The sequence below is a fragment of the Syngnathus leptorhynchus genome, chromosome 5 (genome assembly GCF_054491065.1).
Source record: "Syngnathus leptorhynchus isolate UIUO chromosome 5, UIUO_Slep, whole genome shotgun sequence".
NCBI classification, from domain to species: domain Eukaryota; kingdom Metazoa; phylum Chordata; class Actinopteri; order Syngnathiformes; family Syngnathidae; genus Syngnathus; species Syngnathus leptorhynchus.
The window spans coordinates 14585709-14599007 of NC_141199.1; the positions used below are offsets into that span (position 1 = coordinate 14585709).

The window sequence follows — 13299 nt, forward strand, 5'->3', positions numbered from 1 at the left end:
CTAATCAGATCCCAATCTTAAAGGGGCACTCAAGTGAAAAAAAAAATATTCTAAACAATAATATGTATTACGTGACTCCATTTATCTAAATGTAACATTGTGAGTACATTTGTGGAGTATGATTTAAAGGGGCGGCCATTTTGGCCATAACTAAAAATGACGTCACAATGACAAAAGGGTTACGTAACGACCAATCACAGCTCACCTTTTCCAAATCCAACATTAAAAGAAGAAAGATGCTACATGAAGTAGCATCCATTATGACAATGAGTTAGTTTGAAACTTTTTCCTATAGACTGTATAGAGTACAAACTAAAACATTCAACTCCAGGCACCCTCTGTCTCTCCTTTTCGCACGGTTCCCTCAGACTTGTCTACCTCACAACAGGTGAGCCATCATTATGAGAAGCGAAAGAGAGGGAGAGAGAGAAAAAAAGTGAGAGTGTGGCTGTGTTTGGCCACACTCAGCCTCCCTTCCCCACGCCGGAGTGAGCTGGCGGTGAGACACAGACGACGGCGTCTACCGTCGTCGCCGGTGACACGGCTGTCACAGACGCGTGCCTCATTACTGCCGCCGCAAATGTCAAAGCACTAAAGTAATCACTCACCGCTAGGCCGGACACGCGGTCACGCCGCCACGCGTTTTTTTTACAGGGAGAGGGTTAACAACGGTGCACGGAGATAGGCGTCGCTTTCAGTCGTCGCTTTCGCTCGTCTTTGGTGTAAAGGGAGCGTGCGAAATGGCCGCGCCGTTGGTTTGACAGCAGGCAACAGGTTTTGGGATGCAACTTCCTTCAGAGTCATTACTGTCAATCCAGGATGCTTTTAGCCACATGTCAGCCGCTGTGCTGTTCCACGTATGCACCTAAAGTCGGAGCTCCCCTCATTAAATACTCAAGCTGTGAGGGGGGAACTTCGTTGAAATGGGGTCTATTTCGACTCTAAACAACCAATCGAGGTGCAGCTAGCATTTGTTGAAATATTCCGCCACTATGCAGAGCTACGTGGGAAAATAAAATGAATAGTCCATATTCAAATGAATAGGAATAATATCGAATTAAACAGTTTGTGCATAAATTCATTGTGGCTTTTTTTGTTGGGTGCGATTCGACCACCAGGAGGCGGTATAAGACAGTCATGCCAACGCAAACGAAGAAGACTTTGACTGTGATTCAGTCAGATGCCGTAATAGTTGTCATATTTGCATAATGGATAAAAACGAGATGAATATGTGTCTGTCTACATGTGTTGCTACACCGTTTGTTTTGAAATATCAAATGTTAAAGCTTGTTATTCATTAAGCCATGTCTGCTGTTTTGTATTTTGTGCTTTTTTTTAAATTTTATTTCTGGGGCTTCAACACCCTGAAAAAAATCCACGTGGCCGATTGTCAGGTGATCAGGCTGTTCTTGGAACTAGCACAGGAAGAACATGCTAGTGCCTCACGAAAGGGAACATTTGATGACATTACAGCCTGATTACTTGCTCGTGTTATATTTCTGCCTTCACTGTGAAAAAAAAATAATTACAAGATACCGTACACAACTTCAGTGACGATCCCCATCTTAAAGCGGAATGTGGACGTTCCAAGGGCATCTGTAAATTGTCCGGAGTAATTGGATGCCTAAGTCGTCATTCAGCGAGCAAGACGTACACGGCCTCCCATTCACTGGGGATGCGCCATATACTGTGAGTCCTTTGACGTGGTTGCCATAGCGATGGACTCCTTGACCCCCGGGGTTGACTTGGAAGGAAAGTACTTTCGTACTTTCCACGTTGTTGCGCTCGGCCTCATCGCAAACACAAATGAAGAATTGGGAAAGCGGAACAACGAGAGATGAGGAATTAAGCACTTTGCAAATGTTTGCATAACGAGCTCCTTCGCCATGCAGCGCCTTCTCCGGGTTTTAATCACCTGCGCTCTCCAGACCACCTACACCCTTCTTCATGGTCCGAAGCGGGACCGGCGGCCCGAGGCTCGATCCGAGGAAAATGAATTCGTCGAGCTTGATTGCCATTAGCGCCGTGCGATTATACACCTTGATTACTGTGCCCACCCCGAGGACCATGACGGGGCCGCCGGTGCACATTTCGAAAAGGTACGCATAACATTATGTGATTGCCCCGCAACGGATTCATCGAGAAGCGCCCCGAGAACGCATAGACAGTCTCAAGTAGGACTGTGATTATTAATTGCCACTTGAGGTGACCTGATATCCGGAGCTCCAAACACAGCGAGTGCCTCCGATCCCATCGCACAAGCAAATGAATTCAGTCTCATTCAAAGTCATTATTGGATTATTATTGTAGAGGGAGAATTGTTTGGAGTTCAAGCATGGATAACCGGGATGTTGGACTCTTGAGGGACGACAGGGGGCCGCACTTGTGGCTCTCCAGATGGGCTTAAGATGCCGAATGGCTCCCGAGGATGAGAAAGGGTTTGACGTGGAGATGGGCCACTTAGCTAGCGTTGGTATTTACGACGGATGAGAGGGCCGATTCGCTCTTGACTGATTGTTAATGTTAGACAAAGAATAAACCTACATTTTAATCAATAATCGTGTCCTTGGAGGATACTAGGAATTCACGGTCATGAGTGCAGGGCAGATATTTTCTTTGGCGATTTGAGTGGAACGCTTTGGAATTTTGTCCAATTTATTGATTTTTTTCAAACACGAGCTGTTGCTCGGGTGATTCTTTTTTGTTCACAATACTTTATCCACTGGCAACACTTTATACTGTACTAAAAATAACATTTCCGGGAGGTACAGTTGCACCTGCTTGTATAAAATACAATTGGCGTATGCTATTTTACTCCCAAAGGAACGAATTAAAGCCCATTTCATTCATTTCAATAAGCAAAAATGATGTGAGATGTGAGACTCTTTAAATTTCAGTCAGCTCTCAACATTTTACCATCCCCAGAAATCCCTGTAGGTGTCAAGGTGTCCCAATACATTTGTCCATACAGTGTAGCGAAAACCCCGATTAAGTACAAAGCATTGTGCTGTGACATATCCTTTGGAATCTGGGCCAATCTAATCCCTCACTGTCAATTCGAAGGCTTTTCTTAATCTGGAGCCAAAGTGCTCATTTGGTGCTGCAGATAAATGCTTCGTATTGATTTATCCAGGAGCAATCCTGCATCAAGCGATTAATTGGATGAGACAATGAAGAAGTAAGAACACATCTGCGCGTGGTTACATTCGGAATACATTAGCAGCACAAGACACACACACAACCTCGAATAACCCTCTTTGCTTCCCCCCCCCCCCCCACCTCCTCGTCCTCCTCCGGGCCTAATGTTAACATGTTTGCATTTGTAACACCTGGCAGAGATTTAATGGACTTGATGTGCTACCATTCACAGCGGAGGTCCGCGTCGTGAGAAATCTCAGCGGCAGACATATGCCCTTCTTGTGCGATTACTTAATGGCCTCTGCAATTATGCATGTCTACGGGAGCTGGCAACATAAATGTCAGTGGCAAGAAAAGAACTGATTTATGTCTTTTTTTTCTTTTTTTTTTTTTTTTTTTGCCGTTCGATAAAGACGACATCGGCGATACACGCTCACAGGGTCTATATTGAGCACCATTTACAATATGCAAATGAGGGAATGGGCGCCCAAATGCAGAAATTTCATCGGTGGCCAAAGTTCAACAACTCTTCAATCTTCAAGTGTTGGGATAATGGTCACAGTGACTGCACATTGCTGCAATTCAAAAACCTCCACTATCCATCGCTGGACAGCTTTTGCCACTAAAACAACACGCATAATGAGTGTGCGTGTGCATGTGTGTGTGTGTGTGTGTTACTGTAAGTGTTGATAGACAGCAGAATGTACAATTCACGGTGCTCCAACTGCAGTAGCTGGAAGCGACCAAATACAATTATCGTGTTAGTGTACTTAAATTAAAGGGGATTTTTCTTTTTTTTCTGCAATTCTCAAAAACTTTTTTCATAAAGCTACATGCATGCTGGTTAGTTAGGCTGTTCAAATCTTGGTAGGTTTGTTTTTTTTTTTTCTTTTTTAAGCTGCTGCTGCTTTTTTTTGGTGGGGGGATTTGGTAACTAGGAATGGCAATGGATAGCCACTGTTGCGAACGAGCCTGTCGCGAGGCACCATTTTAGCTATGATCCAAAAAGTAAGAAACTGGAATCGTCATCCATTTTAGCTATGATCCAAAAAGTAAGAAACTGAAATTGTTCTCTCTCTCTCTCTCTCTCTCTCTCTCTCTCTCTCTCTCTCTCTCTCTCTCTCTCTCTCTCTCTCTCTCTCTCTCTCTCTCTCTCTCTCTCTCTCTCTCTCTCTCTCTTCTCTTCTCTCTCTCTCTCTCTCTCTCTCTCTCTCTCTCTCTCTCTCTCTCTCTCTCTCTCTCTCTCACTTTCTCTGTTTCTTTCTCTCTCTCTTTTTTCTGTCTTTCTGTCTTTCTGTCTCTGTCTCTGTCTCTGTCTCTGTCTCTGTCTCTGTCTCTCTCTCTCTCTCTCTCTCTCTCTCTCTCTCTCTCTCTCTCTCTCTCTCTCTCTCTCTCTCTCTCTCTCTCTCTCTCTCTCTCTCTCTCACTTTCTCTGTTTCTTTCTCTCTCTCTTTTTTCTGTCTTTCTGTCTCTCTCTCTGTCTCTCTCTCTTTCTCTGTTTCTTTCTCTCTCTCTCTCTCCCTCTCTCTGTATGCCATAATCAGACACAAATCTCTGAATTCACTTTCTTGAAGCCGAATCAGTCCTTTTTATTTTTTATTTTTTAAACAAGTATCATTCCTACCACCGCAGTCCAAAATGAGACTATTCTTGTCATCTCTGCCCAACTGGCAGGCTGCCCTTTTAACACGGCGACAGTATGTTTGACACTTACGAGTTGCTGGGGGCAACCGACGTTGCGTTGTTTCGCCAGATGAATGGCATCATGGGAACACGTCCGGCGTGCCAGAATTGTGGCTGCGCTTGCGTCATATCACCGGCTTCTACAATGACATAAAAAGATCAAGAAATGTCAACAAACGTCAGTAAAAGAACTGCAGCCATAGAGTTTTGAATTTCAATTTTAGATGAGATATTAGTCCGGAAGTGAATTTGGGAAAGACATTTTGCTCCATGATATCTACTTTGTTTTTCATCACACAGCAACAGGAGAACATGACATTGGTAATAGTTCTTTATAAGAAAAAAAAAAAGATAACAGACTATAATCACTGCCTGTGGTTAAGTGGAAATGAATATCCTTTTCTGTTTGACTAGAAGTGTAAAGCAAAGAATAGCAAGAGGGTATCAAATTATCACACCAAAAAAAAAAAAAATACTCTAGATTTTTTGAGAAGAGAGAGAAATGTCATCTCTGAAGTCGAGGGCGGTTGGCAGCAGTAACTAAACGTTTTTCTTTAATGTGTTTTAGGAGAAGGCCTTGCGCAGTCATTTAAGGAGACATTTTTGGCTACCAATGTGTATGTTAAGGTCCAACTGATTAATCGGCTAAATTTGGAAATTGGCAAAATTCAGCAGATTTATTTTTTGCCATAATTTTTGCAAATTGTGGGGTTTTTTCTGCACATTACAGCAACATTCAAACCTTCTTCATAGTATCACCAAATAAATATTAGCAGTTTTTTTCCAATTGTGTTCTACTTACATACAAACAAAGTAATGTAAACCGGTCAAATGTTTTAAGGACCCTCCAAACTAATGAATGTATTTTAAACAATCGGCTGATTAATCGGTTAACGGAATATATTTTGTCAGATATCAAATTTGACATTGGCCTAAAAAAAAAACCATTTCAAGACGCTGGTAAGCGAACACATTCATATTGCCGATCTCATCAAGGATTCAATTCAGCAAAAAGCGAAGGACACATTTTTTTTTACTTCAAATGATGCACGAAGGCAAAAAAAAAATAGCTGGCAGAAAATGTTTATTTTGTTCATCATCTTCATAAAAATAACAACATCGATATCAAGTTCATGTATTGTAGAAACTGTATGCAAATTCGAACAGTTAATATAACTTAAGGCGAGTTCAATTCTTTTTTTTTTCTTTTTTTGCAGTACCCTGTTGGTGCCAATGTCACCAAACTGACAACCTTTTTTTATTTTATTTTTCAAGTTGCAGCATCTTCCAAGCAAAAGATACATTACATCAAAAGTCCTTCACGGCTGAACCCAAGCTTGCAGCAATATGTGCTACCTGACGACTCCAAAAGATGCGCTAGTCGCTCATCGCTTGATTCAACACACTTCTGTACATGTGTCATCATTTATCAACGCGTGCGCATCGGGGGGGAGTTTGCAAACTCATTCAGTGTAACAACGCTTGTCGGATGAAGTGCCCCCCCCCAAAAAACTTTCAGATATCAAACGGTAACATTTCAAATACTGAGTTACTCAACAATATAGCCCTCGAAAACCAATACATGATTAAGGATATTTGAATACCCCCAGAAAACGAGGCTCAATTGTCATAAATGTAAAATATACACTCAGCTATAAAAATACAAGGAAGTACAGTCATACAAATATATTTATTTGCCATTAATTATATATCTTTCACAATTTGAACAACACAAAGTCCAATGACAAAAAACACTGACGTCTAAATGATAGGAAGTATAAACAAACACTAAGTTTGATCCAAACTTTATGGCCCAAACCATAAATATATTAGCTTACATTCATTTGAATAACCCCCCTCCACTGTGACGTGATTGAAGGAGGGGGCGCTATTTCAGGTAAGAAAAAAAAAAATCAAACATGCATTGAGCAACATAGTCCAATAACTGGGAAAAAAAAGAGAAAAAAAAATAGAACATTCTTAGTTGAAAATCTCGATAGAAATCTGCAAGTGCAAATCCACCCCGTGGGCGATGAGAGGCGGGATAGGAGTGAGCAAGGAGCTGTCCGGCCGCGGAGGTGCTGAACTGAACAGCAGTCACGCAGCAAACAGCCACGTTTGCCTCCACCAGTGACGGCCACATGTCAATGTTCACCTGACATCTTAATCCACCCGTGGGTCAAATCGGCGTGCCTTTTACGCTCTCCATCCAAACTGACTTGAAGTCGTGTCTTCCGAGAGAGAAAAATCCTAAAATGTGGTGCGCGTGCGTGCGTGCGTGCGATACGATGCGTGTAAAGGGGGGGGGGGGGGTCGTTTTCAAATGCCCTCGGGCAGAGTGAAGGGCCACGCGTTGGGAGTCACTTGGGGCTTCAGCTCCATTTTCTCCTTCTGCTTCTGGTGCACGCGTCCGTGCCGCTTGCGTTCGTCGCTGCGGGCGAAGCGCTTGCCGCACACGTCGCAGGAGAACGGCTTCTCCCCCGTGTGAGTCCGGGTGTGCGTCGTCAGGTGGTCGCTCCGGCTGAAGCTACGCAGGCAGATGCGGCACTGGAAGGGCTTGTGACCCGTGTGGATGCGGATGTGGCGGTTGAGCTCATCCGAGCGCGAGAAGCGGCGGTCGCAACTCTCCATGGGGCAAGTGAAGGGCTTCTCCTTAGGAGGGCCGTGCGAAGTCGAGCCCGATGTGCTCTTCCGGGCTCTGGGGGGCTTGGCGGCGGTGGCGCCGGAGGTGGAAGTGGCGGCGGCACGCGTGGTGTAACTTTGGGCGAAGGAGTCGGGAAGCAAGGAGGAGTAGAGGATGGAGTCTATGGTGCTGGGTAAAGCCGGGGAAGCGTAAATGGAGTCACACTGGTTGGATGCAGGGGGGGCTTCGGGGTAGGGCTTCAGGCCCATCGGCGGGGGGAGGTAGCCGTTGTACGAGTAGCCCTGGGAACACGTGTCGGAGAAACACTGCTCCTGCTTGATGCCCCCCTCCACTTTGAACTCCACGTCCGGATTGGGGCACATGGCCGGGAAGGTGTCCAAAAGTTCCTTCACGTCCATTTGCTGCTCGGGTGGGAAGTCGCTGGACATGGGGAAAGTCTCCGTGTGGAAGCCGCTCTCCAAGCAGTCGGATTTGCAAAAAGCCCCCCATTCATAGCTCTCAAACTCATTCTTGACCACCACCGGGAAGGAAGCCGCCTCGGACTTAGGCTCGGTTTTGGTAAAGCCTAACTGGGAGGTGGACGGCTCTGGCGCAGGGGGTTCGGCCTGGTCCTGGGAGAACCCTGTCTGGTGGTCGGAAGAGGAAGAGGGGTACGGCGGCGGGGTGGGCGCCGAGCAGGTGAAAGGTTGCCTCTTGACGTCTCCAAACTGTGCGCTGTCCACAGGGGGCGTGTATGAAGCCCCCCGGCTGTTGGCGCTTTGCTGCTGGGCCTCGGAGAGCTGCATCGTGGATATGCCCACGATCTCGGTGATCATGTTGAGGAGGGTCTCGGTGGTGCTCGGCGCCCCCTGAGAAGCTTCCACGTAGAAGCTGCCGGAGTAGGCGAGCGAGGAGGGAGTGTAGGCGTCTTTGGGGCCCTCGTAAGGGTTAAACGCGTATTCCGAGTTGGAAGCTTCGGTTTTGAGGGTCGCGGGGGCTCCTTCTGTTGAATCAGAAACGGAGAAAACTTTGTCAAATCCCCTTGTTTGGCTTTTTGATGTGGTGGGGGAAACGCAATGTTACGTAAACATGCATGCGCATCCGGCGCGCATACGCGTCGACGCTGCGCCGCAAGTGTGACCGTTTTCTCGCACACTATCGCCGGCATCCGACATTCCCTTGCATGCAACATTTGCTCCCCGTGCAAGCGGGACTCACCGTGGCCAAACTGCGCGGGCACCGAGCGCTCCGCGTCGCCGAACGCGTCTCGGTTGTCCTTCCTCGCGCCGGCATCCATGCCCAGAGAAGAGCCGCTGCAATTGTCAAACTGAGGGTAAAAAGAATCTTTCGCGTTCAAATCCATGTTGTTCAACATAATGGTGCACTTCAAAGGTCCGGCTCCAGGATAAATGTATACTGGATAGGGAAATCGGGGTGACTTGTTTTCCTTCAAACCCCTCCTCTTTTTATTTTTGGGATGGTGTGCGACAAATGATCCCCCAAATGTGCTTGATTTAAATAATAATAATGATGAAAAAAAAAAAGAAATTCAAGATAATCCTTCTCGTCTGTCGCTCCGCGGTCATTTGCTTGCTGTGGCTCTCCCGTCTCTTCCCTTATATACACTTTGGCAGCTCCACGGCCCTCCTCCCCATTCATCAGCTCAAGTGAGAGGATTCCCCGCTGCGTGTAAACTTCATGCCCATATATGGACAGAGGATGTGACGAGTCTGTCCTCTTCCTCTCCTCCCATCGTGGCCCTCCCCTCCTTGCCTATCCCAGCAAGGATAGAGACTGACGTTGCAACAAGTGGCCACCCGTGCTGCTTTGCCTTCATCATCCTCAACATACGGCTGACATGCTGAAAGGCGACGATGGGAATTCCTCCGGAAAAAGCTCAGATGATATCGCCTATAGCCGATATAACCCCCAGACCCCATCATCACCAAGAAAAAGAGGACACGCTTGTCATTTTACATTAAAAACATATAGTTTTACCAACAAACTTCAACCACAATTGAATGTATTGATGTGTTACTTTTAAATCATCACAAGCAACAAGTTAATCTAACAATGTAAGATTCAACATACATAAAGAAGGAAGGAAGGAAGGAAGGAAGGAAGGAAGGAAGGAAGGAAGGAAGGAAGGAAGGAAGGAAGGAAGGAAGGAAGGAAGGAAGGAAGGAGGGAAGGAGGGAAGGAGGGAAGGAGGGAAGAAAGGAAGAAAGGAAGGAGGGAAGAAAGAAAGAAAGAAAGAAAGAAAGAAAGAAAGAAAGAAAGAAAGAAAGAAAGAAAGAAAGAAAGAAAGAAGGAAGGAAGGAAGGAAGGAAGGAAGGAAGGAAGGAAGGAAGGAAGGAAGGAAGGAAGGAAGGAAGGAAGGAAGGAAGGAAGGAAGGAAGGAAGGAAGGAAGGAAGGAAGGAAGGAAGGAAGGAAGGAAGGAAGGAAGGAAGGAAGGAAGGAAGGAAGGATTTGTATTGAAAGACAGATGGGTAGATTTTATGGCAAACAGAGCAATGAGTAGCTGGAACAATATGAATGGAAATATGCGCTTCATGAAGTATGTTTATATTGAACAAAGGTGAAGGAAATAAATAAAGATATTCTGCCAGACGTCTGATGCCCATTTCAAACATTATGTTTTGATCCTTCCATAGCCAAGGCCAGGCTGCACATTTTTAGACTCTGCCAAGCCAATCTTTTATCCCCGCTAGTAAATTGCGGGTCACTCACACCAGAACGCCGAGGCCTCATCCGAAAACGAACTCTTGGCCTTTGAAAGCATCGGAGTGAGTCGATAACACCCCCGATGTGTTCAGTGGTTGAACCCAACCGTTCACGTGACATTTCAACACCCAAAGCATTTTTATTTGTATTTTTTTTTTCCCTTCTCTCTTCCGGCATCTGTTGCCGGGTGAACTCGACGGTCACGCTTCCTACTACACAAAGTCGATACTCTTTGATAAGCCGCCGCGGTGTGCAGTGGACTTCTCGCTCAGGTTGTCACGTCAAAATGGTGAGGCACAAACATGTATGTATGTATGTATGTATGTATGTATCTATGTATTTATATAGAAATAATAACGCCAGGTTTCTCCGGCCACGAAATAATCGGCGAGGCTGGGTGAAGCTCCACAGTAACTTTCAAGTGATGGCCAGTGTCAAGTGTTTTGCTTCTTCCCACACTTGGAGGGTTGAACCAAATTGAACATTAAACTGGATTCCTTTCAATAAGCAGACTTTTTGTTCCATCTGTCTCAGTAATTAGTAGGTGAAAATCCTCAAGGATAAAACAAATAAATTCCAACATTTACTATTTTGCATATTATTTGGAAAAGCAGGTATACAAAAATGAGCTATGAAAAGTTTGACATTAAATCCTGAAAAAGTTTGTTTTCTTTTTAGTCAAGATAAGCAGTTTTTAATGAATTTATGCATCAAATATGAATACAGATATGTAAATACAGTAACCACATGATGAATTTAAACTACTTAATAAACCTAATGATCTTAAACAATAACCAACCAGTGAATCCTATTTACAACATTGAATATTTTCAATACGTTTCAACCAAGGAAGAAAGATGCAAGTTTTTTTAATCCATCTTCACTTTATGATTGATCACAATAGTATCCACTTATCAAACGCACATTTCCCCCCATCAGCGCAGCAAGTCACTCGTATTGACAACGAGAAAAATTTTGGTGAGCTTACCGGCTGTCTCTTTTTGGTACTTTTGTATTTTCTCCGCATCCCGTGCTGCGGTGATATTCCGTTTTCCTCCTGTGGATTTTTAATGACATGCAGGTGAGTCTCGTGCACACGCTCAGTTTTCCTTGATTCACGCAGGTAAGCAGACAGCTGACGTTCACCTTTTTATTTTATTTTTTGAATATATTTGAAAAGAAACAGAACCACAAACACAGAGTCCCGAACCAAAAGTCAACAGTTTGTTTTCCTAGTGAATTTGTTGGAAAACAATAAAAAAAAAAAATCATTCCACAAAGGCTGAAACATATTAAATTATGAATCATTTCAAGAAGAAGAATACCCATTTGAAGGGAAAAAAAATCCCCAGCGAGACTTCATCAATGTCTTTGTGCCCAAGTAGATTGACAGGGTGAAATAATGAATCGCCTGAGTCACACGGAAATCCAACACAATAATAGACATTGACCCAAATTGTGTCATTTCCCTTAACGCCGAAAGGTGGACGAGGTATCGGAGCATACGAGTGCCACGATGCTGTCGTCTTTCTGAAGGCGGCGTATGATAATAAGCTCTTTCGATGCATCGCTGACATTCTCCGGGAAACAAATGGCTTTCACCTTAGACGTGCACTCTAATTCCGGGGGCTTGCAAGATGTTTAGCTTGGAGCCAGAGGCTATTAAAACCAATCTGATTGCTCAAGAGTTCAGATCACGGGAGGGCCCAAGACCAGAACTGCACAGATGCTAACCTCGCTGGACTTCATGGAAATGCCGGACGGCGTAATGGATTTTATGTAACGTTAGCACTTACCTGACATTACAGGTTGACGCCATATCTGCATTCATGATAAAGCTTTGTTTATGAACCTGTTGGCATTTGTTGGACCAAATGCTCCCTTTCCGTATTTTAACAAGGACTTGGGGAAAAAAAAAAAAGTTCCAAATGAACTGGCTAGGATGCAACACTTATTTCATGAAAGCGTCTCTTGGCATTTTGACGAAAGGGGACATCTCAGAAAGGAAAGGTGTAAATTGTCTTTTGAGCTCCTGAAATAAAACTGATGAGCTGGAGAAAAAAAAAAATCACACCTGCAAGTGGTGGAATAAAATGGGGTATGTGGTCCAGACTATAACCCCTACAACCAAAAATATATTTTTTTGACCAGTCCTGGATTTTTCCTGACACATCTCGAATACGCTTCAGCAAACTGTTTTTGTGATGTTTTCTGATTGCATAACCATTGTTTTGTTGATGATTGGTGCAAGCCTTTCATAATATTTTCAGAACTTGGAGGGGTTTGCTTTATACTCTTTTTTTTTTTTTTTTTTCTGTGCACTGTAAATGTAGACCCATGTTATTTTAAGGCTCACTCCTGGACAGGGTGTGGGAGTTGTGCTTGCAGGTGGGTGCCTGACTTCCCTGAGGGATCTCTGCCTGCAAGATGAAGTACATTAGATGGACAATACTGCCTGGGTTTGGAATATCTTTTTTTTGGTTGTTGTCTCCACAATTGCGAACAAATGGGTGATGTTGTGGGGAGACTCAAAGCAACATGAAGAAAGCAGAAATGTTCTAGCTTTCGGCTCACAGCAAAGTGACAAACATTAAAGGTCGAAGCGATGGGCACTGACCAAACTCTACTGACACCAGGCATAATAATGAATCATAACATATCTATTTTGAGTTCCACACCAACTCGTTGCTTCTATTTTTTTTTTTTTTGCTAATACCATTCTTCCCTAATCAGAAGAACGAGGAGCAAATATATCTCCTCTGTCTTCCGTTTACATCAAGACATCGTTATATAAAAAACCACTAAACTCGGCATTTCCGACAACCCTCGCAAAATGAAAATAAATCACAAGAATTTGACCCATGCCGCTTGAAATAATTATTTTCCCCCCAAAGGCCTTTAGGAACAACATTGCCTGCCTTGGATGCGTAGATCAATCAAAGACCTCCATATCAGCCGACAAACACATTAGCATTCAGCCTTAAGTGTTTTTGAGGAAACCCTTTTTCGCTTTATGGATGCAAAGCTGATTATTTGGGAGCGATCCTACAAATTAAAAACAAAACACACACACGAGCGTATCGAGTGTTGCAAAATCCAACCGCCTCCTCCGAACCGCATTGTGACATGT

At 44.3% G+C, this 13299-nt stretch overlaps 1 protein-coding gene across 3 annotated transcripts; it reads right to left on the minus strand.

The window, feature by feature from the left end:
- Positions 1-7140: 7140 nt before the first annotated feature.
- LOC147057156 (uncharacterized) lies at positions 7141-11274 on the minus strand. Of its 3 annotated transcripts, none has more exons than XM_085912630.1 (3): positions 11158-11274; positions 8663-8771; positions 7141-8447 (listed from the first exon to the last, which is right to left on the minus strand). In XM_085912630.1, exons 1-3 carry the CDS (start codon positions 11194-11196, stop codon positions 7141-7143), a joined length of 1455 nt encoding a protein of 484 aa, XP_085768756.1. In that variant the 5' UTR covers positions 11197-11274. The 3 variants fall into 3 exon arrangements, with proteins under 3 accessions (XP_085768756.1, XP_085768754.1, XP_085768753.1); XM_085912628.1 differs by having other exon boundaries at positions 8663-8757; positions 11158-11254; XM_085912627.1 differs by lacking the exon at positions 11158-11274 and having other exon boundaries at positions 8663-8834.
- Positions 11275-13299: the final 2025 nt, after the last annotated feature.